This window comes from Notamacropus eugenii, chromosome 2 (assembly GCF_028372415.1).
Source record: "Notamacropus eugenii isolate mMacEug1 chromosome 2, mMacEug1.pri_v2, whole genome shotgun sequence".
Classification (NCBI taxonomy): Eukaryota; Metazoa; Chordata; class Mammalia; order Diprotodontia; family Macropodidae; genus Notamacropus; species Notamacropus eugenii.
In genome coordinates, this window is record NC_092873.1 from 62,876,854 (window position 1) to 62,902,301 (window position 25,448).

Sequence of the window (25,448 nt, forward strand, 5' to 3'; positions counted from 1 at the left end):
TGCCCCATATAACTTCTCCCTTTCTCCTCCCAATATTTCTCTCTCACTGCTTAATTTCATTTTTTTTTAAGATATGATCCCATCCTCTTCAATTCACTCTGTGCACTCTGTCTCTATGTATGTGTGCGTGTGTGCATGTGTGTGTGTGTGTACTCCCACCCAGTGCCCAGATACTGAAATGTTTCAAGAGTTATAAATATTGTCTTTCCATGTAGGAATGTAAACAGTTCAACTTTAGTAAGTCCCTTATGATTTCTCTTTGCTGTTCGCCTTTTCATGGTTCTCTTCATTCTTGTGTTAGAAAGTCAAATTTTCTTTCCAGCTCTGGTCCTTTCATCAGGAAAATTTGAAAGTCTTCTATTTCATTGAAAGACCATTTTTTCTCCTGAAGTATTATACTCAGTTTTGCTGGGTAGGTGATTCTTGGCTTCAGTCCTAGTTCCTTTGACTTCTGGAATATCCTATTCCATTCCCTTCTATCCCTCAATGTAGAGGGTGCCAGATCTTGTGCTATCCTGATTGTATTTCCACAATACTTGAATTGTTTCTTTCTAGCTGCTTGCAATATTTTCTCTTTCACCTGGGAATTCTGGAATTTGGCCACAATGCTTCTAGGAGTTTCTCTTTTTGGATATCTTTCATGCGGTGTTCTGCAGATTCCTTGAATATTTATTTTGCCTTCTGGTTCTAGAATCTCAGGGCAGTTTTCCTTGATAATTTCATGGAAGATGATGTCTAAGCTCTTCTTTTGATCATGGTTTTCAGGTAGTCCCAGAATTTTTACATTGTCTCTCCTGATTCTATTTTCCAGGTCAGTTGTTTTTCCAATAAGATATTTCACATTATCTTCCATTTTTCGAATCTGCGCGGTATGTTCTGAGATATCTGTCTTTCTCGAAAAGTCCTTAGCGTCCATCCGTACCATTCCAGTTTTGAAAGATCTATTTTCTTCAGTGAGCTTTTGAATCTCCTTTTCCATTTGGTTAATTCTGCTTTTGAAAGCATTCTTCTCCTCATTGGCCCCTTGCACCTCCCTTGCCAGCTGAGTTAGGCTAGTTCTCAAGGTGCGAATTTCTTCAAGATTTTTTTGGTTCTCCTTTAGCAGGGAGCTGATCTGCTTTTCATGCTTCTCCCTCATCCCTCTCATTTCCCTTCCCAGTCTTTCCTCCACCTCTCTAACTTGATTTTCAAAATTCCTCTTGAGCTCTTCCATGGCCCGAGCCCATTGGGTGGGCTGGGACACAAAATCCTCGATTTCTGTGTCTTTGCCTGATGGCAAGCATTGTTCCTCCCCATCAGAAAGGAAGGGAGGAAGTGTCTTTTCTCCGATAAAGTACCCTTCAATAGTTTTATTTCTTTTCCCTTTTCTTGGCATTTTCTCCAACCAGTGGCCTGACCTCTGAATGTTCTCCTCACACCCACCTCGCCTCCTGGTCCTCCCAGCCAGCGTTTGGGGACTGAGATTCAAATGCTGCTTCCTGCCTTAGGATTTTTGGCGGGGGCAGGGCTGCTATTCAGTGTGAGAATTAAGTTCAGGTGGTCAGGGGCTGGGCCACCTCTCAGGCACAGTTCCCTCTGGGGGTTTATGCACAGACCTTCCACAATGGATCCAGGCTCCTGTCCGTTTGCAGAGCCCCCGTCCGCAGCCGCCTCTCAGCCCCCACCTCCCGGGGGGGCCCAAGCCATGGGGGCACCCCACTCCCCTCTCAGCCCGCCAAAGAGACTCTCTCACCCACCCCCGTCAGTCACCTGTTGGTGGGGGGGCCGTGCCACCGCTGAAGATCCCGCCTCCAGAGCCCTCTCAGATCTGTGCCTCTCGGAGCCGTGGCCGCCACCTCGGCCGCCGTAGGTCCGGGCTGGGCTCCGCGTCTGCAGCTCGACGGACCTTTTGCGAGAGGTTTGCAGGTCCCTCTGTGGGTGGGGGGACCCGCGTGGCCGCTGGAGATCCCGTCCCCATAGCCCTCTCGGATCTCCTCCCCTCAGTGTCGCGCCCTGGCAGGGCTGCACTCCGCTCCCCGTCCCGGCGCCCAGTCCGCGGCGCGAAGGACCCCCCGCAAGAGGTCTGCAGGTCTCTCCGAAGCAGAAATCTCCCTCGCTCCAATACTCCGTGGTCTCTGGGTGCAGAATTTGCCCTGGCTTGGTCCCCTCTAGCCGTTCTGTGGTTTGTGTGTTCGGAGCTATGTGTATGTGCGTCTTTCTACTTCGCCATCTTGGCTCCGCCCCCCGGGATGAAACTTTAAAAAATAAACTTCTATGTGAAAATGAGGGGATTTCCCTTCCTAGAATTAGTTACTGACTTCAAGGTCTGCAGAGTAGAATACATCTGGCTTGATCCTAACAACAACCCCATGGGGTGAGTTCTACCCTCACTTTACAGCTGAGAACCGAGGCTTAGAAATATCAAGACTTTCCTTGGATTACATGGCAAATAAGTGTTAGAACCAAGATTAGAACCCAGGTCTTCCTGTTCCATCATTCTGTATCCATTACACTATCCTGTCTCCTGTCATCTTCCTGGAGACCTCATTTGTATGTCTCAACAATGCACTGCTTCTGAAGACATTTTTGAATCATCTTAATAACCACTTTATGGTTTGGATTCCTTTGTAGTGGCCCTCTTTTCCTCCCCCAAATCCTCCCCTGTGAATGGCTACCCAGACTGCTCACACATCTTATTCACCAGACTTTTCCGAGGGACGTGAGGTCATTTCCAGGAATCCTCAGAGGACAGAGTTCATCAGAATGAAATATAGGCTGAGAAGGGTCCCACGTGCTCTGAGAGCACTTCTGAATAAGCAGCCCAAACATATCTGGAGCAGTGCCATTGGCCTGACCCAGGTGGATGACCTACAAGGGGGCACTATGCATAATATTCAATAGAACTGTACATGTGTTAAATCATCAGCCCCATAACTTCAGAGCCACATTCAAAGACTCCAGGGGCTCTGTGATGAAATTGGGGTGAGTGCACCTTCCCACATTGCAGATCACAGCCCATCCCCACCTGCCCTTTGTCCTCGCCCTCCCCTGGGTCACTTCTAGTGATGGAATGGAAAGCTTGCTTTCAGCAAAGCATCCTGAAAACTTTGCCCATTTAACAAAATACATTATTAAAAAATATTTGTGTTTTGTTGCAAAATACATGTGCAAACAATTTTAAGCTGCAAAGTATCCTGACATCTGTTAACATTTAACACTGAATCTTCTAAACCTATAATCAGTCTTTTCAAAGTACAATCCAAGAAGGAAATTTCACACAAAAGATTTTCAGACTGAAAAATATTGATGGTGGAAACCTTTTGGCAGTAACAGAGCAGGAGTAACAGCGTCTACTGGGTTTATCTTGGGGAATCACAAAGAAACTAGCCTGTTTTATCTTGGATTCACTATGAGTGAAAGACTAAATAATACCCTAATCCTTAGCCCTATTCCCAACCCCATTCCCCATTTTTTTTGCAGGATGGGGGGAGTTTCTCCTGCCATCTGTGTATTTATATAGCACAGTATTTAAAACATAGAAGCATTAGTCTGAAATATGAAATAAAATGGGTCATGTTAAAAAAGCAAGAAAGACATTCTTCACCTTCCCACTTCAAAATGAAACAATTGGAGAACCATTACCTCCTCACCATTAGGCATACCATCTGTCAAAATAGAGCTAGAAGAATACTTGGGGAAGGCAATGATCTGACTGAGGGAATACCTCTGAGTATTTCCGAATGAACAGCAAGGCATCCTGTGTTCAAAAGATAGAGGATGCTAATTGTTCTCAGCATCTGAGACGGCAGGATCCCATAACATGCTTTTTTTTTTCTTTTTTAAATAGGTAGTTTCTAGTATAGCTCTTGCTAGCCTTTTCCCTTTTGGTGATGGTGGGAGATAGGAGATGAGTTTTGAGAGCAAAGAGGCAAGAAGTCCTCAAGGCAGTGATCTTATGATGTTCAAAACTTTTAAAATCATTTCTTTGCAAATGTATTTGTCCCTGATTGATTGACCAGATTCTCATTTGGGCAAATGTCCATTTTGTCTCCCTAATTTGAACAAGGATTTTTAAAAGACAAAGCCCATCAAACATTAGATAAGCATTTTAAGTTAATGGCCCATGCAGTCCTATTTTCCCACAAACTGAAGAAGCGTCATATTATGTCCTATTTTTACAGCAACATCAATTATTAATATGTATATTTTTGCTGACAGAGGACCTTGCTATAAATGTAAGTTTCGTTATCCAGTTCCGGGTCATTAACGGTGGAGAGCTTGTAAATATCATGGTGTATTCACATGGGAAGCCTTCATTAAGATGCATTATTGTACAGCTGATGTCGCTCGATACAGAGTGCATTACAGCCTCGTTCTCTGGCTCCCTCTAATATTTGTAATTTGTTTTTAAATGAGGTGCTGTTTATGTGGTGAGTTAACAAATTTGAATTTTACATAGGCAGACAAGTTGCTAAAGATGAAAAGATGCACTTGGCCCAAAGGGGGGAAAATTGCTCATTAACATCGGGTTTGTGTACACAGAGTACCTACCACCTTTAAACTCAGCAGGGAGGGAGAGAGGAGAGAAGAGGAAGAGGGAGAGGGAGAGGGAAAGGGGCAGTGGGGGAGAGAGAGAAGCTACAAATGACCTTCATGAATTTTTGACAGAAAAAAGTCCATATAAAATAATATGCAGATCTAGAAAAACTCTTGCATCTCAGGAAAGGTTTTGTTATGGTGAATGTATCACTACTCTCGTGAGTCATCTATAGATACATTTGCTTTGGTCCAGATATGTTGGTCATCAGGATCAAATTCAAAAAGGACATTGATTTAATTAGAGGAACATATGCAAGAATCCAAGTAGACCTCAGTTCCATCTATCAGAAGGAAAATCAATTCTCTCTCTCTCTCTCTCTCTCTCTCTCTCTCTCTCTCTCTCTCTCTCTCTCTCTCTCTCTCTGTTTCTCTCTCTCTCTCATGCCTCATACCTTGACTGCACTCCCTCCTTACGTTCACCCTTCATATATCTATCTCTATTTATCTATATAGATAGATATAGATATGTATCTATAAATGTATATATAAATATATATATGGAGGAGAGAAAAAGACAGAGAGAGAAGGTGTGGGGAGGGGTGGAAGGAGGGGAGAGGGAGAGAGAAAGAGAGAGAGAGAGACTGCAAATGACCTTCATGAATTTTTGTCAGAAAAAAGTCTAAATAAAAGTATGCATAAATACACGCTGTACTCAAAAATAACCCTCTTCCTCCTAGTTGACATCCCATGACATCCTCCTAGGTGGTATCTCCATTCTTTTGTACAGTCTGTGCCTCATGCCTGGACTGTACTCCCTCTTCATGTTCACCTCTTAGAATTCTTTATTTCTCTGAAGCTTCAGCTCAAATACCAATTTTTACCTGAAGCCTTTCCTGATCTCTCCAGCTGCTTGAGTTTCTTTTTGGATGTATAGCCATATATATATGTATATATATATATATATACATATATATATACATACATACATATATACATATACACACACATACATACATACATACATACATACATACATACCACTTTGGGCAGGAAATTACATTTTTGTCCTTGGTTGGACCTGCACTTAATAATTATTTACTCTGTGCCAGACACTGTTCTGGGTACGGGAGAGACAGACAAAAATGAGACAGTACCTGCCTTCAAGAAGCATGCACTCTCTCTGATTGATTAAGCAGGAGCCAGGCATCCTGAGTTGTAGCTGGTTTGGCACTAACTAGATTGATATAACCAGTGCCTCAGACACATCACTTAACTTCTGAATTTCCATTTCTTCTTATCTTAAATGGGATAAGAATATGTGCTCTGCCTAGCTCAGGGGATGTTAGTGAGGATCAAGCAATGAAGTATATATTAGAGAACCTTTTAAAAATATGAGACTATATAAATGGGAAAGGGTAGAATTTTACAATCTGGGTGACTTGTCACTTATTCTGCAGAAGAGATGCCTAAGTATCTAATTAAAGGTGATAAAAGGTCATAGCTTTTAATGAGATCATGGTAAATGGGGCTCCTGTATTTAGGGATTCGTTGATTTTCAAAGGGAGAGATGAGAAAAAGACCATTCAAAATCCAATGGGCACATATCCATCTGGGAAAAAAATAAACAAAGGGAAAAGAAAGTGCCTACATTTAGGGACAAATTAGCAGGACCACTTCACTCATGAATACATGCTAATTGAAAAACAATAAAAACAACCAGTAAATTGTTGTTGGTGGAGCAGAGGGAATAGTCATGACCTATTTTTCATTCTGTAATAACCAGCATTCACATGAGTTCAAATATCCAAATGTGTAAATAATTTTTTTTTCATTTTTTAAATGCAAGCATTAGGGAAAATGTACATTTAAGACACAAGCTTAGAAACAGGAGATGCTTAAGTAAAGGACATTTTCATTACTTTAATGAAAGCTAAAGTAATTTTGCAACAAATTACAAGAGAAACATAAAAATCCTGCCATATAGAGGCTGTTCAATGAGAGAATTGCATTAATTTGATGTGTTCTCTTCTCAGAAATGGGGCTTTTCCAATTCCCTTTTATTTCAGAAAATGTTTATGAAACATCTAGGCTATTATAGAAGCTCAAGGCTGGCCAGTCCCTTCTCCTAAGGACCTTCTGCCCTGTGGAGGATGAGAGAGGATTGAAATGGTAGTTGAGGGAGACTGCAGAGTAAGAAAGCCCTCACAACCAGGGTGGTCAGGGAGGACTTGGAGCACTCATATGCTGAACATTGTATGGACTGATGGGGATTCTGAAAGACCAAATTGAAAAGTAGGTGTCTTCTGTGTATGGTGCATGGCCATCAAGGCCATCAAATCCAAAATACTCATTTTACAGGGGAGGAAATTGAGGCCTACAAAGGTTGAATGGCTTACCATTTCAGTAAGAATGGAAATAGTATAGAAACTGTGAAGTTCAAGGAACAGCTTGTAGCCCAGTTTGACTGGAAGGGGAATATGAAAAGAAAAGGTTTCAAGCTTTAGAAGTCAGATTGTGGGGCCTTAAATGCCAAGGTAAAGAGTTGGTACTTTATCATAGAGACAATAGGAAACAATTGAACATTCTTGAACTAGGGAGAAGACTTATTTCTTAGCAACATTATTTTGGCAGCTATATGAGAGATCCATTGGAGTAGGAGGGGCTCAGGGAGGGAGAGTTAAATACCTACCCCAATAGAGAGAGACACCATGAGCTCAGACTTGAGCACAGTTCTGTGAGCTAAGAGATATAAAAGATAGTATGAAGATGGAGTCCAAAGTGTGTGGCAGCTGTTTGGCAGTTGGTGGAGAATAGGGCAGAGCAAGGAGACTGGGATGGTTCCCAGGTTACAAAGCTGAGCACTTGGCAGTCAGGTGGTCCCTTCAACAGAAACAGGGAAATTTGGAGGAAAGCAAGGTATGAGGGGAAGAGAATGAGACCTTATTTTGAGAGTTCTTGATTGTCATTAATGTAATGATTGTAGTTCCAATGCCGTTTTAAAATTCATTTTAATCTACCTTTACAGCAAATAGGTTTTCATATCTTAGGTGGTATTGGCTGTAAACTATCTTACAAAGTGAGGAGGACTCTCAATCAGAAATGAAGTGTTTGGGGCTGGAGTCTTAGAGCTAGCATTAACTCTTTTTGTGTGACCTTGGCCAAGTCTCTTCATTTCTTTAATACTCTCTTTCTCCCTCTATATAATGATGGAGCTGGATTAGAGAACATCTCTAAGATATGCCAGGTGTGAGGTTGATTGAGACTAGGTCTAGTTATTAGAGTGATATTAACTTGGTCATAGAATCTTAGGCTCTTTTTTGGAGGATTGTAGACATCCATCAGATGAGTATTCTCATTCTCCTTTGCAGGTGGTGTGTCCCTCTTGGCTTGTTTTTTGCTGTTCCCCTCTCTTGGGAATCCCTCCTCATTCTTTACTTCCTTATCAAAGCCCTCCAGTTCTTAGGTCCACTCTAAGTTCTGTGTCTTCCATTATGTCTTCCATGAGAAGTCTAACCTACACTGAGCCATTTCTTTCTTAATCTTCCATAAGTAACTTGGTTTATTTACCAGTTATTTTGTGGGCATATACACACAAGCATGTGCAAGTTTGTGTGTGTTTCCATGCGTGTGTGTGTATGAGAGAGAGAGAGAGAAGAGAGAGAGAGAGAGAGAGAGAGAGAGAGAGAGAGAGAGAGAGAGAGAGAGAGAGAGAGAGAGTCATGCCCTCCTTTCCCCAGTCAAATTTTAAGCACCTTGAGGATGGGGATTTTAACTTGTCTCTTTTATATCCCTTCACCCCATTGAACCTAACATTCTGTTGTATATGCATACATAGTGGTGATTCTTTGCATATTTGTTGAGTAATGAATTCATAGATATGAGGGAGAACTTTCCAGTAATGAAAGTGAATATTAACTTCCAGAAAGAAGTTGATCAGGTTCCATCTGTGCTTTGAAAGAGGATGAATATGCTCTGGTTTGGACAGGTTTAAGGCTTGAATCTCACTCTAAACATTTCTTCCATATCTGAAATTCCTTTTTTCCATCAGAAACATCTCCCTACTTCATCCCCTTCCTACTCAGGGGTTTGTAGTCTAAAATCTATCAGTGGCTAGATTTCAAAGGGTCTGTGACTCTGGATAGGAAAAAAAATCACATCTTTATTTCAGTAGAATAGCTTTCCGTTGCCATCCTATATTTTCTGCATTTAAACATGCAATTCTGAGAAGTGATCCATAGACTTCACAGACTGCCCAACGATACACAAAAGGGTAAGATTCAAGTGCCATTCTGAAATATGGTTTCTCCTTTGATTCATGGAATTAATTTGCAAAATCAATTTCCTCTGACTCCCATGATCTTAATCCTTAGGTTTGGGGTGTTTTTTTTCAGAACCCATCACCACATATTCACAGTTTCAACCACACACTTCTCAGTGCCCAGAAAGTGACCTTCCTACGTTATGAGCTCCAAGAGAAGCATGAAGAGGAGTACAAGGAAGCTTTAGTTACTATCAAGACAAATTTGAAGATGTTAGAAGGTCCAGACATCAAAGAGAGTCTTCAGGACCAGATCCGGCATTGGTTCATTGAGTGCAGGTAAGAGGAAGAGTCAGCCCACCTGTCTCTATCCACCACCCCCTATTCTGTTCTGTCATTTCCTTCTCTAGGGTGTTTTGCACTGCTCTACCCCTCTCTACAGGTACAGTGATGCCCTTCTAGCTGGGAAGCAGCAAGGAAAAGAGCCCTCTGGATTGGGAATGTTGACAGAGAATGTCTGATAAATGGATAGATGTATGAATGAATGGATGGATGGATGGATGAGTAAATAAAAAAAGTATTTATTAAGCTCTTACAGTGTTTACAAGATACTTTTATCTGTGTGAGGCTGTGAAAATCTGCTTAACCTGTCTGGACCTCAGTTTCCTTTGCTGTGAAATGGGAGGGCTGGATGGAGCCTTGGGTTTGTTTTACTGTCTTTCCCCTCTGAAGTATCTCTGCTCATTTAAATTTCTTGGATGCTTGAAAACTCTTACAAAGAAGTCAGATTGGTGGCATCTCCAGGATGTTCTGCAGTCCATTTGGGTTGGTGGATGATTTGTTGGCTTGTTCTGGATCCAGTTTCAGAAAAGTATATCCCTCCCAGGGACTGGCTTTCCTGTCCTGTGTGTAAGATTGTGCACCTGAGAAACTGCTGTTGATCCAACCCATAACATCTTTACAAAATGAGAGGGCTGGGGCTTCTGTCTGAGCCCCTGGTAATTCTAAATCCTAAGGCACTTTAGAGATGTTTGATTTCCAGTAGAGGAAATGTCAGCAGGCGATCACTGAGACTCAGCAAACAGGCATACATAAATGTTGTTTCTTTGTACCACGTGCCTGCAAAATTTATCTTAGTTGAGTGTCGCTCATTGCTCTGCCTCAGCAGTGATATCAGCTGAGAATTGCACAATCTCAGGTCACCAAGGGTTAAGCATTATAGGAAAAGTGCAACAACGAGAAGCCAAGCCAGAATGAAAATGCAATGATAAATAAAGCATCGTCATCAGCATAGCTAACATTTCTGTAGCGCTTATGAGTTGTTAGGCATCATGCAAAGCACTTTACAACTCTTTTTTTATTCTCACATCAACCATGCAAGCAGTGTTATTATTATCACCTCCATTATTACCCGCATTTTACAGATGAGTAAACTGAGGCTCACAGATGATAGATAAGTAACTTGCCCAGGGTCTCACAGCCAGTAAGTGTCTGAGGCAAGATTTGAATTCAGGTCTTTCTGTCTTCAGACCCAGTGTTGTACTCACTGTACAATCAGCTGCCAGGTTATGAACCAGTGCCCTTGAAATGCTGGACTGAAAGAGTTAGTTAGCAGCACTTTCTCAAGTTGGATTAAAGCTACCTTGTGGAAAACAGTCCTTGAGTCAGAAGACCTTGGTTCAAATCCCACCCCCAATGGATGCTTACATCCTATAGTGTCCTTAGACTTTACTTCACATCTCTGGACCTCAGTTTGCTCATCTATAATGTGAGTGCATTGGACCTAGGTCTACACCCTCTCTGAGCTTCTCTGAGACTTGTGATGTTAGCACCTCAGGGAAGTCTAGGGGCTGTCTTTGCTCTAATAATTAGCAGATTCCTCATTAAGTCTTCTAGAGGAACTGAGTTGCCCAGTTATTGGGGACCTAGATGTCTTGCCTCTTTGTCACTGCTGTCGCCCACTGATGGGTGAGAACTGGCTCTAGTACCTGGGTCCTTAATGTTCAGTGGCTCAGAATCATCAGTTTTTATCATCAATAAAAATAAAATATCCGACTTCAAACTTCCTCCCAGAAGATGCTTCCTAACAGCTGTTAATTATTGCAAAAAATAAATAAGCAAATTAATCCAGAGCTGAGCAGTTCTTCACAGCAAGGCTAATTAATTAATGCAGCTTACAAATCCATGCTGTTTCACAAGGGAAGAAAACCTGGTGGATTTGGGCAAGTTAGCTTTCTCCTCCTCTCAGGCTTTTTCTCTCTTCACCTGAAGCCTGGGTCCAACTGAGTCCAACTGGAGTCCAGCTGGAGACCATGATTCACAGGGAACTCTCACAATGGCACTCTCACAATGTCTGGGGCCACCTCACCTGTTCATCTCATAGGATTGTGACCCTAGAAGCAATCCTTCATCTCCATGGAAGGAAAAGGTAGATGGAAATGAGTTTTTAAAATTTAGTAGTTTAATAATTCAGTAACAAGAAGCATAATGGAATCACTCTTAATGTCCTTAATATTATTCCAGCCATGTTGTTTTAACATTGGATTCTCTTGGGTTCTTATCTCTGCCTTTTCTAAGAATCTGTGACATTACCACCCCTAAGTCTTTAGGTTTTTTAATTTCTATTTGTCCATTGGGAAGGATGGAAGGAAGGAAGGAAGAAAAAAGCATTTATTAAGTGTTTAGTAGGTCATCAGCACCACGGACACAAATAGAAATGAGAGGAAGTCCCTCCTTTCAAATGAGGGTGTTAACATTTAGAGGAGAGTGACCAGCAGCTAATGAATGCTATTGTGAACATTTCTGAAAACCTGAGTCTAGTATAATGCACACTGATTAAGCTGGAGATTTCAGGCATTCGTTGGGTAAGTCAAGGGGGTGCTACATGCAACAGGAAGAGAAGCAGAAATGAGCAACCAAAACAGGGAAGGAAGAAGCAACCCCATTGGGGGTGACACTGAAAACCATCTTCCAGTGTTGCTCTTCCCAGGCACCAATTTTCCCTTCGGGGTTCTTTCTTCTCACTCTTCAGTCTGTCTCTCAGGAGAGAGGCCACAAGACGCCACTACTGGCTCCCCTCAGTGGGTGGATCCCACCACCAAAGCTCCGAGACCCCAGAGGTGGAGGGTGTCAGGTTGCTTCAGAGAATGCAACTCCAATGGACTAGCCACTTTGTTCAAATGCAACGTGCCAAAGAGACTATTTTATGGAGAGCTCAGGTGGGGCATGTGATCTCATGAAGAAGCGATACAAAGACACTCTCAAGGTCTCTCTCAAGAACTTTGGATTTGACTGTGCAACATGGGAGACACTGGCACAGGACCGCTCAGCATGGTGTTCCCACATCAGAAATGGTGCAAAGCAGAATTGAGACAGCACAAAGGAAACATAGGATGTGCAAATTTGGAGTATCCACCCCAAATATTCACAAGGACTATCTGTGCCCAACCTGTGGTAGAGCATTCCAAACTCATATTGGTCTGATCAGCCACAGTCGGACACACTGAAATTTCACTTTATCATGGCGATGTCATTTTGGTCCTCTTTGAGAACAACCAACATGCAACAGGACATTGACATTTGAGTAGGGGAATTTCTGAAGGGCCCCTTGAATTAGCAAACCCCACAATTATCTAAATATGTTATTGCAGCTGGCTCCATCTGAGGAGCACCCCACAGGCTGTTGTCCTTTGTCATTGCTCTCTCACCTCCATAACCCTGAATAAGCCTATCAGACTTCTTGTCTGAGTGGACAGTAAAAGTCTGCTCCAGGTTGGTGAGGATGGTGGCATTGCACTTGATCAGAATCATCATGACTTTACCAGAAGTTTCAATCCCAAGGGAAGGAGAGGTAACATCCAAAAGCAGCAAGCCATGCACATGCCCAGATTTATCTCCAGACAAGATGGAAGCCTGGACAACTACACCATTGGCCACAGTCTCATCAGGATTGATGTGTTTTTTGAGCTCCTTTTTATAGAAGAAGTCCTGCAGAAGCTTCTGAATTTGGGGGATCCAAGTGGAACCACCCACTAGAATGTATGGATCTGTGATTTATTTAGCTGGACATCTCTTAGGGTCTTTTCCACAGGGTCCAGTGTGCCATGGAAGAGGACAGCATTCAGCTCTTTAAAATGAAAATGGGTGATAGAGGTATAGAATTCTCTACTCTCATAGAGGGAGTCAATCTCGCCATTGACCTGGGCACTGAAAGAAGGGGTGCAATTTGCACATTCTCAAGAGGTGGGCAGATGGTGTACAGCCCTGTAGTTATCACTCATGTCTTCTTGTGCTTTCACTTGAACTCAGCAATGAAATGGTTGACCTGCAGTTGTCAAAGTCCTCCCAACCCAAGTGGGTGTGGACTTGACTTCAAAGATGCCATCTTCAAAGGTAAAAATGGAGACATTTAAAGTGCCATCTCCAAAGTCAAAGCTCCACACATTTCTCTCAGCACCAACCTTCTTGTCCAAGTCATTAGCAATAACAGCAGCAGTTAGCTAACTAATGATTTGGAGCACATTGATATCAGTGATGGCTCCAGTATCTTTGGTGGCTTGATGCTGGGAACCATTGAAGTAGGCTGGTACTGGGATGATAGTATTTATGATTGTTTTCCCAAGGTAAGTTCCAGCTATTTCTTTCATCTAGGTCAAGACCATAGAAGATACTTCTAGATAGAAACTTTATGGTCTGCTCTTTGTACTCTGCTTGGACCTTAGACTTGCCTACATCATTCCCTGTTGTGAAAGGCCAAAGTTTCATGTCTGACTTGTACAATGGCATCATCAAATCCATGACCAATCAGACATTTGGTATCAAAGACTTGTTGGTGTGGTTCATTACAACTTGATTCTCTGCAGCATCACTGATTAAATGTTCTGTGTCAACGAAGGCTGCATAACTTGGGGTGGTCCCATTTCCTTGCTCATTAGCAATGATCTCCATTTTCTCATGTTGGAAGATTCCTACATGGGAATAAGTAGTGCCAAGATCAATGCCAACTGCAAGTCCCTTTGACATGGTTGCTGAGGCATTGGGGGTCATAGCTGGCTGCTATGGAAGAAGCAGGGCTACTGCCATGCTGAGTTCCATGTTGTTTTTGAGATCCAGAAAGCAACTTTCTAACACTGAGAGCTGTCCAAAAGTAAAATGGGCTTCATGGAGAGGGAGAGATTCCCTTGACGCTAGAGTTCATCATCATGCAGGGACTGGAGGACCACTAGTCTGAAGGTTGTGGAGTTCAGAGGCAGGTTGGGGGAGGGGGCCTGTGAAAAGCCTGTCATTCTGTGAAGGATTTTTGATCAACAGGCCAGAGCAAGTATCCACAATGATGAAATCCCAGAGTAGGGAGGACTTGACTTTCAAGACAAGGGAAGGGGAACATAAAGTCTGTTGTGGGATAGAATCCCAGGATCCCAGAAGGCTTGAACTGGAAGAGCCCTTCACTCACCATAGAGCATCAAGTGTGGCCCTTCCTTTCATAGATGAAGAGTGCCAAAGCCCCAGAGGTGAAACCCAAGGAGTCAGTGGATGAGTCTAAATCCAAGCTTCCTCCCTTCCAGGCCGATGAGCATATAACAGGCTTTCTAACAGCAAATGCTGTTAAACATGGAAACGACTTATTAAGAGAAGTTGTAAAATGTCTTTCCCTGGAGGTTTTTAAAAGCAAGATAGAAAAAACATGTTCATATGTGAATGAGTAAATCAGATGTGTCATTATCTGGAAGGAGGCAATGCAGTAAAGTGAACAGTAAAGGAGCTAGCTTCCGATGAACTTCAAGGCTTTATCTAGGTGGGGTAATGGTTGGCTTGGGAGTTTGGGAATTATGTTAAAGAGATGAATATGAGTCCTGTGGTCCCTACTTGTCTATTTTTTTGGTGGGAAATGCAAAAGATTGGAAAGTTTTGCCTTCTAGGGAGTGGACAAGTCTTGAGAAAATAAATATTTGACCTGGTGGTGAAGGACACCAGATATCACGGTAACTCCAGAAAAGGCATTCCTAAGAATCTTCTTTCATACTCCCTCTAGGAAGGGAGTTTCCTCAGAGAGGAAACTTCTTGTTTTGCTATTAGCAAGCTGTATATTCTACAACACACATGGGAAGACCTAGAAGAAAAATCATTGTTCCTATGTGTTTCCCAAGACTAGATGGACTGTCTGATTTAAGACGATTGGAAGAATTTCATCATTCTTATACGATGGAGCCGTTTCCTTTTGCTTTGGCCTTATTTGCTGGGTGGTGTTGTCCCCACGACAAATTATTAATAAAAGAAGGTCCACATGAGCAGCGAGCCTCTCCCCAAAGTGGTTAACTTTCCATCTTGCTGATACCCATTTCTCCCCACCATGAATATTTCCCTACTGTTTTCTGGTTGCTTAAATGGGAACAGTAGCTGGCATGTTGCTTTACATGAAGAAGACTGATGGATGAATAATGGCCAGAAGTTTTGAACCAAGGAATCATCAGTACAAACTGATGACATTGTATCTGAGGAGACTCACTGCCCTTGCTTCTCCTTTCTCTTCCATAATGAGCTGCCACTGCTTGTCTGTTTATTAATTTTCCATCCAAACACATTTTTAAGGTGATGGAAAGGGGAAAAGTGGATAGTAAAAGTGTCATTTCCTCAAGAGAAACGTAGTCCCCTCCCCCCAAAATAGCTGATCATGTAATCAATGATGCATTGTTCCTCTGCATCAAAAAACATATTTTCATGAAGTAGAAAGTGTTGCAGGCAGAGCAGGAATGTTTGCTGCAGCATAATTCTTTAGAATAACACCAAAAAGACAGCAGAGGCACAGCCATCTGTGTACTTGCTTATCAAGTCCCACTCATCAGAAGGAAAATACAAGAATAAATCAGATCTTATAACTTTTCAGTAAAAAAAATCTCACTTCACACCTCGATTTTGTCCTCCCCTTAAAGAAGGTGTGAACCCCCTCTGCTTTCAAAGAAGGACCACATTTAATTAAATCCATGTGCATTTCATCGTCTTTACTGGGTGTAAGTGGATTTACAGGAGGCCAGGGAGCCTTTGGGGGCTTCTGTGCAGTGGCAATTGCCTCCTTGATACGGGCTGGAAATTTATGAGCCTGCTGACATTAATGGAGGCGCTAGATGGCTTTGGGGGGCTCAGCCGGAAACCCCTCCATCCATATATTTTTCATACTTGATGAAACACAGATAAATCTCTGTGCTGTGAGTCTGAAGCAGTAAGACCAGTTGAACTTCAGTGTCAAGGCACGAGGGGAACATTTATCATTTCAGTGGCTCTGCTTTCTAAATCATGGCTGGCTCCAGAGCTGGTCACTTTCCCACTCCGTAGAAAGTTCTGGGTTCGTGCCTAGATTTGAAATCTGCTCCTCCCCACCCAAATGTCCGGGATGCCCTGGGAGCTCCCTGAAGTGCAAAGCAGTGATGCCAGGCACTTCGCTGCATTCTAAGTTCCATGAAGTCATTAGAGCAAGGCATATCACTGTAGCTGGCATTTCAATTTATTCTAATAGAATTTTACATTGGTCATTAGACACACATCTAATCTGAATATGGTCCAGACATTGTCAACTTTTTTACCTGCACACACATATATACACACATGCATGCACACATTCACACACATGCTTCAGGTTTGGGGGGCTAGAAGGGGTCTTAGGGCTCAATAAGGCTAACTCTCTGGAGTCCCAGAGAGGCTGAGGGTCTGCCAAAGGTTACTAAGAAAGTGAGGGACAGAGTCTGGTCTCCGGACGTATGGTCTTTGCCCATCAGCCTGCTCAAGAGCAGTGAGGCAAATCATATATCACATATGAACATGCATTTGTGCATGCATATAAGCTTATATGTATACATATGTAAATGTAAATTTAACATGTATCTACATGCATATATAGTGTATACACAGCTTTTGTTTCTTGGTTTGAAGCAGTGCTTTTGTTGGGGTAGAGAACTCCCAGTGTTGAAACTTCTTTCTGCCATGAGAGATTGTCAACTGTGTTGCAACGCACCCTCAACATCCCCCGGGGCATTGTGCTCAGTATTGGGCATATAGATGGCACAATCAGGCAGCCCTTGTCCTCACAGAGCTTGGGGGAGAGGGGAGGAATAACATGTTCCCAGATAAGTCAATCAAAATTAGAGAAAGAGAGTTTGGTCATTAAAGACCAAAGAGAATTCCTTGGGACACAGACAGATGAAATGACCTGCTCATCCAATATGGAAAAATCTTTGGTTCCTCCCCTTCTCTCTCTGTCTCTGTTCTCTCTGTCTCTCCTTCTCCTCCTCTCTCTTCCTTTCATCTCTCTCTGTCTATGTCTCTCCATCCTCTCTGTCGCCCTTTTCCTCCCTCTATCTGTCTATCTCTCTCTTTCCTGTCCCATCTATCCATCTCTGTATCTAGATCTTCACGTAACATGTAAGTATATATGTTTTGGCCACTCTCTCCTCCTCTACTCCTCCACTCCTCCGCTCCCATCTCACACGGTGAAGTGGCCTTACTTCTTACCAAGTCTAACTTCTCTACATGCTGAAGCAATCTGATTCTATCCCATCTCCTTTAACAATTTACTTCCTCTGTCATTTCCCTAATTTTCAGTCTTTCCCTGTCTTCCTACAAACATGCCCACATCTCTCTTGTCCTGGAGAACTCCCACAAACCTTCCATCCCATGCTATTGTCCTGTTTCTCTTCTGACCTTCACAACTAAACTCTTTGAAAAGGTGTCAGCATTTGGTGCCTCTCCCTTCTCTCCTCTTGCTTTCTTCATAACCCCATACATATATGGCTTTTGATATTATATCGCACTGAAATTGCTCTCTCCAAAGTGGCCAGTGATCTCTTAGTGGCCAAATCCAATAACCTTTTCTCACTCCTCGTCCTCCTTGACTTTTCTGCAACCTCTGACTGTTGAGCATTGTCTCCTCCTTGAGACTCTCTTCTCCCTAGGTTTTTAGGATACCCCTGTTTCCTGGTTCTCCTCCCACCTCTCTCTGACCTCTCCTTCTCTGTCTCCTTTGCTGGATCCTCCACCTCTAACCACAGCTATCCTTCAGGACTCTGTCCTAGACCCTTCTCTCTTCCCCCTCTAGACTGCTTCACTTGGGGATCTCATCAGCTCCCATACATTTAATGACCATCTCTAGGCTGATGATTCTCCAATCTAGCTTTCATGCCCAGATCTCTCTGCTCACCTGCACTCTTGCATCTCCAGTGGCCATTCACACATCGTGAACTGGATTCCATTGATCTTGAACTCAGTACGTCCAAAACAAAGCTCATCATCTTTCCCCAAAAACTCCCCCTCCCTGCCACCATTTCTGTTACTGTTACTCTCCCTCCTCATCCCTCAGGCTTACAATCTAGCAGTCATCCTAGACTCTTCATTCTCCCTTATGCTGCCACATATAACTTGTTGTCAAGGTTTATTGATTTCATCTCTGTGGAATCTCTCAATTATGCTCAATCTCTCTTGATACTGCCCTCACTCTGGTTCAGGTCCTCATCATCTCACACCTATGACTGTAGCTGCTGGGATGTCTGCCTGCCTCAGTGTCTCCTCCTCCAGTCCATCCTCTTTCAGCCACTAAAGTAATTGCCCTAAAACACAGGACTGATCATACCCCCTCCCCTGCTCAACACACTTCAGTGACTCCCTATGGCCTTCAGGAGAGGATAGAGTGCTCTGGTTGGACTTCAAAGGCCCTTATAACCCAGCCCCTCCTGCTTTTCCAGTCTTATTATACACACTTTACTCTCCAGACACATAATCAATCCAGAGACACTGGCCCTCCTGGCTACTTCACCAACAAGACACACCATCTCTCAGTGTGGGAAATTCTCTCCAGCTGTCCCCCATGCCTGGACCACATTTATATCTTCTCTGACTACTGACCAGTGCAGTGAGAAATCCAGTAATCTCCAGCAATATCTATAAACATCTGTTTTTGAGCTTCTTTTTGGAAATAAGTGTTTCTGGGGCATTTCCTATTTTTTATTAAATTTTCTCCTCTGCAAATTAATATGCTCCTGCTAATATTGACATGTACCCAAATAAATTCTTTGATCCCTACCCAAGCCTAATTCTTCTGCTCTCAACTTCAGGTTCTTGGAAGGCAGAAACCAGGATTCTCTATCTTTGTTCCCTCCCTCAGTGCCTAGTGTAGTGCCCTGTACATAGTAGACCCTAGAATTAAATGGATTCCTGTAGATAGTGTGAGCTCAAGGCAGACTCTGCTTAAGCAAGTACTCTTGAACTCTTCTTGATTGATTCACATACAGTCACTTATCCATGTACAGATTTTACTCCCTTAAAGAACTGAAGCTCTGGGAGGGCAGGGACAAGTTATGATTCTGCCTCTGGAGCCTCCACACCTATGATGGTGCCACGCACACAGGAGAGGCTGTTAAAAGTGGGAGGAGGTTACTTAATGGTGTGTATAGCAGTGAGTGATGAGGGAACCCCCTAAGTTGCTGGGCTGCTGGGCTGCCTCCCCTGGGGCTGGACACGTCTGATAGGGCAAATCCTAAGGATTTATTCATATGTATGGCTGTATCAGAGGTGCCCAGTCCTATGGGTCAAGGATTGCTCTGATCATCCCCATTAGACATGTACTAGAGGACTTAGGATGGCAGAGAAACATGAGGGCATGATCTCCAGTACTATATACCATATGATCTAAACACAGGGGAGGTGAGAGGCCTGACTTTGAATGCTGCTGGTGACACTAACTAGCCATGTGATCCTGGGCAAATTACTTCACCTCACTTACTTTCCTCTTCTAGATTGTAAACTCCCTGAGGGCACACACTATATTAGTCTGTCTTTGTGTATTCTCAAGCTGCAAACATAGTGCCTTTATGAAGCACTGACTATGAGCTAGACGCTAAAGAGCACCATGGTGCCCAGAGAGCTGGGCTTGGACTCATGAAGACTCATCTTTGAGTTCAAATTTGACCTCAGACATTTCCTAGCTGTGTGACCCTGGGCAAGTCACTTCACTCTGTTTGCCTCAGCTTCCTCATCTGTCAAATGAGCTGGAGAAGGAAATGGCAAACTGCTCCAGTATCTTTGCAAAGAAAAACCCAAAGGGAGGTATGGAGAGTCAAATGCGACTGAACTACAGCAGCAGCGACTATGTGCCAGGCATGAGGGGATCTGAAGGAGGAGACAATCCCTGCCCTGAAGGAGCTTATGTAAGAGGAGGCAACTCATACTGGAAGGGGGAGCCACAAGGGGTGTTTTGGTTAGGAAAGTTACAGGAATGCTGAGAGGAGCCCTCAGAAGTAGATCAGCCCAAACTTCCCATTTATGATTATGGTCACAGAAAAAAAGAACATACTTTTCCAAATAAACATGTAGTAATCCACTGGTTTCTTTGGTGTATGAGTTTCTAACTCACCAAGGCTCTATCTCTCCTTCCCTTGGGCTTCTGGGGAGAACCCCAGGTGGGCATTGTGCTAGGTTTCCTAGTTCTATAGCCCTAACTAGTGTGACTAGGGTGCTTCCCTCCATGATTATCAGTAGCTATCAATTAACCAGCCAGATATCACTAGCTTTTAAAAATGGCTATTTATTGTTTTACATGATTGCATATGTATAACCCATATTGGATAGCTTACCATCTCAGCAAGGAGGTGGGAAGGGAGAATTAGAATTTAGAACTCAAAATGTTTAAAAATGTTTTAACATATAGTTGGGGAAAAATAAAATATTACTTAAAAATTCAATGGATATTCACTCTGGTGGTATGATGGGCAGAAAATAGCCCCCGAGGATTCAGATCAACTTGGGGGTGGGAGTGTGGGAGGTACAACATAGTATACACAGTAACATGTTTCCAGATAAGTAAACCCAAGAGAGGAAGGATAGCTTGATCATTAAAGCCTTAACATATAGTCTTAGAAAGTTACTTAAGACCCTCAAGGGTCTATGCCATACTCTCTCCCTATTACATACTGAGTGCACAGGGAAGTGGCCTAAATCTTCGAAAGCTGTTCTGCCAGAATGGTGGACCTTTGACTGGAATCCTCAAGAGATTCTCCTTAGATGTTGTGTAACTTTTTTTGGTGGGCTACTTGTAGAGCCTGGAATCTGCCTTTTTTTATGCTTTTCTGTCTGTCCTTGCCTCCCAGGGCAGATGCTGCCACCAGCTGAGCATACTGCCAGAACCCAGGTGAAAAAGTCCAAATCATCCAAGTCTCAAAAGGTCATCCTCCAATCAAAGGAAGATCAGACCAAGGGGAAGACCAAGCCTCTTCTCCCCGAACCAGTCCCTTCTTAGGGTGGATGAGGCAGAGAGAGGCCTCCAAGTTAAACTCCCACACCCTTTAGTGCTTCAGTTCCAAACTAGCTTCTTGGTTTTATGCATGTCCCAGGAGACCAGGTCCAACAATCAATCCTGTCATATGAGTTAAAATGTCTCTGTTGAATGGAGACCTAGGTCTTGTTCACATCTGTGATCCTAGATACAATTGAAATGTGTTCTTATCTACCAAAGTATCAGGTATTCCATACTTGGGATTAGATGAAGTGGTGTAATTTCATTAATGGACTCAGACAACTCCCACTATTAGAATTAATAGAAGAAAGGGGGACAAAGTATCTCTCAATATGAGTATTGCTGCAAATGTCCAGCATCAACTTTTCATCATCTAATTTTAAAGTAAATTTAATTTTTAAAGTAAAGAGGTATCTTAGAGATCCTTTGTCTCATCCCCTCATTATTCAGGTGAGAAAAGTGCTGGAGCTTAGTAGTGTAATGTGACTTTCCCAGGAGGAGAGCCAAGGACTCCTGACTCTCAGCCCTATCCCCCTTCCACATAACTCTGTAAATGTATTTAAATTCCAACCATTATTAAATTGTAATCAAAATTGACTTGACTTGTTGAGAAGTTATGGAGTGTTCTATAACAGGTATGAAGTGTTGTGGGAAGGGGCTAAGTCACATTTTAAAATAACTTGATCAGAGTCTCACAAGGAGAAGGGCTGTAAATTTGCTATGACAAATGTGTGAAAATATGAATGTACAATGAAGTTCACAAATGCAGAAGGAAATTATTAAATTCCTACCATGGCTATCCTAATGTCTGATTTAAATTCATGTGTCTACAGAGCTGGGTAACTTCTCCACTCCAGCCCAAACTGTCCAACAGATTCTGAGGCAATATCTCATTTGATGAGCCTTGGGGATGGAGAGCCTACAACTCAGTCTCTAATGCAGCAATATTTTTGGAAACAGCTTCTCATTCTTCCCTGTTCTCTGAAGATTAGAAAGAAGTCAGCATATAAACTTCCACTTCAACTTGTCTAAGATGATAGGACCCCATTCCTTACAAAGATGTTGTCAAATATGTATATATCTGAAAAAGATCTCAGTGTTTTAGTGGACTACAAGCTCAACTTTAGTTATTCCTGTGATATGGCAGCCAAGGAATCACAAGTAATCTTGGGCAACATTAAGGGAGGCAGGGCTTCCAAGAATAGGGAGGTGATAATTCTATTGTCTAAAAGACAGTACCAGGACAGTCCTAGTTTTTAACTGGAGATACATACCTTAGAGAAGATAAGACTGAGGAGTGGGGGTGGTGCCATGAGAGTGTGCTGTCTGTCTTCAAATATCTGAAGAGTTGTCACGTGGAAGAGGTGGTTGGCTGGCCCTCCTTGGCTCCAGAGCCCAGAACCAAGAACAAAGAAGTAGATGCTAGATGACTATAGGAAAACTGTCTTCACAGTCTAAGCTATCCAAATGTGGCAGAAGGACTTCAGAGACAATGCGCTCCCACTGAAAGGAAGTCTTTCTCAAGAGCAAGGTGAACACTTTTCAAAGATGCCATTAGATGTTCAAACAGAGCAGTAGTAGATGACCTCTCTGTTAAGGTCCCTCCAATGCCAAGGTTCTGAGACTTAACATATCATCTCTGAAAACCCTTCTTACTTGAATGATGTTGAACTTGAATGGTGTTTTTACGATTGCTTAAACAAGTCTTCTATATTAAAACTTATCTCATTTAAATAAGAAATCCTTGAAAACATTTCTCATGTGAAACCTAAGCCTCAGCTGAATCTTCCAGAGCCAGCATGCTTTCGTTTGGCATGAAAATATTGGGTTATTATTCAGAATGCTTGCAACAGATTGCTTTTATTACAAAGGTCAAAGTTCGTGGTCTGATTTTAAGTTATTTTAAGTTTTGTCATCATGCAAGTAAGTAGAGAATATTATTTGTGGTAATTTGCTCTAAGTATCCTCAATTTCATGGAATTTATTTTGTTGAGATTTGTGTTTTGTCAGTTGTTCCAGGGACCTTGGGTTTTTACACAGCTGAAACATTAAAAAGTAAAATGTTTAAGAGGAAAAGAAAATAAATGAACAGTATAGCTTTGTAAATGATTTAAGTTCTGGTTGTTTTTGTTGTTGTTCGATCCACGAATGTGGAAAAAATGGTGGTGCTTATTATCCTATCAACACCACACGTACAGTTAGACAAACACTATTGTGAGGACAGGCTTGTTTTATTTAAGTTGAGAAATAGCTCTTTATAAGAGAAATAATTCTTGCTTAAAATGAGGGAAGTGAGATGTGTGCTGAGACATGATTGTTTCATTCTTCAACTTTGTAAGCCCTAGGTTATCCAGCACCTAGGTCAGGACCTGGAACACAGTAACTGCTTAATACATTGTTTTTTTTTTTTGTTTTTGTTTTTTTATTAATTTTTTTATTTTTTTTAATGTTTAACAATCACTGCCATACAATTGCGATTTTATCCCTCCCCACCCACCCCCCACTTCCTCCCTCCCTCCCCACGACTGCATACAATTCTGTATAGATTCTACATATACTTTCCTATTGAGTATATTTTCACTACCGTCATGCTGTGTAGTCAGACTAAGATAAATGAAAGAATCCGTATAACAAATCAGAACATGATACACAAACAGATACACATACACAAACATGATCTGCTACATTATGTGAGTGACTTCCATATTTCTCTCTCTGAGTGTGGAAGGCTTTTTGCCTTGAGGTCCACCATTGGGATTTTTTTTTTTTTTCAGAAGTTCTTGTGTTATTACAAAAATCTAAGTCTACCAGAAAAAACTCTCACACACTGTGGTTGTTGCTGTGCATAAAGTTCTCCTGGTTCTGCTCCTTTCACTCAGCATCAGGTCATATAAGTCCTTCCAGGCCTCTCTGAAGTCTTCTTGTTCATCATTTCTTATGGCACAATAGTACTCCATTACATTCATATACCATAATTTATTCAGCCATTCCCCAATTGATGGACATCCCCTTGACTTCCAGTTTTTGGCAACTACATAGAGTGCTGCTATAAATATTTTTGTACATGTGGGACCCTTTCCCATTTTTATGATCTCTTGGGGATATAGTCCTAGTAGCGATATTGCTGGGTCAAAGGGTATGCACATTTTTGTAGCCCTTTGGGCATAGTTCCAAATTGCTCTCCAGAATGGTTGGATGCGCTCACAGCTCCACCAACAATGAATTAGTGTTCCAACTCTCCCACATCCTCTCCAGCATTTATCATTTTCTTGTTCTGTCATGTTTGCCAATCTTATAGGTGTGATGTGGTACCTCAGAGTTGTTTTGATTTGCATCTCTCTAACCAATAGTGATTTAGAGCATTTTTTCATATGATTATAGATAGCTTTAATTTCTTCCTCTGAAAATTGCCTGTTCATATCCTTTGACCATTTATCAATTGGGGAATGACTTGTATGATTATACATTTGGGTCAGTTCTCTATATATTCTAGAAATGAGGCCTTTATCCCCGAGCTTAGCTGTAAAAATTTTTTCCCAATTTACTACATCCCTCCGGATTTTGGTTGCATTGGGTTTGGTTGTGCAAAAACTTCTCAGTTTAATGTACTCAAAGTTATCCATTTTGCATTTCATAATGCATTCTATCTCTTCTTTAGTAAAGAATTCTTCCCTTCTCCATAGATCTGATAAATACACTATTCCTTGCTTCTCCAGTTTATTCATGGTATCAATCTTTATACCTAAATCATGTACCCATTTGGACTTTATTCTTGTGTACGGTGTCAGGTATGGGTCTATGCCTAATTTCCGCCACACTGTTATCCAGTTTTCCCAGCGATTTTTGTCAAACAATGAGTTCTTATCCCAGAAGCTGGGGTCCTTGGGTTTATCAAACAGAAGGTTGCTATATTCCTTGCCTACTGCATCTTGAGTGCCAAGTCTATTCCACTTGTCTACCTCTCTGTTTCTTAGCCAATACCAAGTGGTTTTGATAATTGCTGCTTTATAGTACAGTTTAGGGTCTGGTAGCGCTAGGCCACCTTCCCAAGCATTTCTTTTCATTAGTCCCTTTGATATTCTGGACCTTTTGTTTTTCCAAATGAATTTTGATATTATTTTATCCAGCTCTAGAAAGTAATTGTCTGATAGTTTAATTGGTATGGCACTAAATAAGTATATTAATTTGGGTAGAATTGTCATTTTTATTATATTAGCACGGCCTACCCATGGGCAACTAATGTTTTTCCACTTACTTAAATCTGACTTTATTTGTGCAAAAAGTGTCTTGTAATTGTGTTCATATAATCCCTGGGTTTGTTTTGGCAGGTAGACTCCTAAGTATTTTATACTGTCTACCCTAACTTTAAATGGGATTTCTCTTTCTATCTCTTGCTGT

General features: G+C 42.1%; 1 protein-coding gene across 2 annotated transcripts in view; it reads left to right on the top strand.

Annotated features, from left to right (window-relative positions):
• The window catches only part of IQCA1 (IQ motif containing with AAA domain 1), a 237,585-nt gene that overhangs the window by 40,972 nt on the left and 171,165 nt on the right, over window positions 1–25,448 (top strand). Inside the window, exons 6-7 of one of the 2 annotated variants that reach the window (XM_072640671.1) lie at window positions 8,910–9,115; window positions 11,025–11,204. In XM_072640671.1, the coding sequence (XP_072496772.1) occupies window positions 8,910–9,115; window positions 11,025–11,204 (386 nt within the window). The remainder of the gene's footprint in view (window positions 1–8,909; window positions 9,116–11,024; window positions 11,205–25,448) is intronic. The other variant, XM_072640672.1, reaches the window with a different exon arrangement.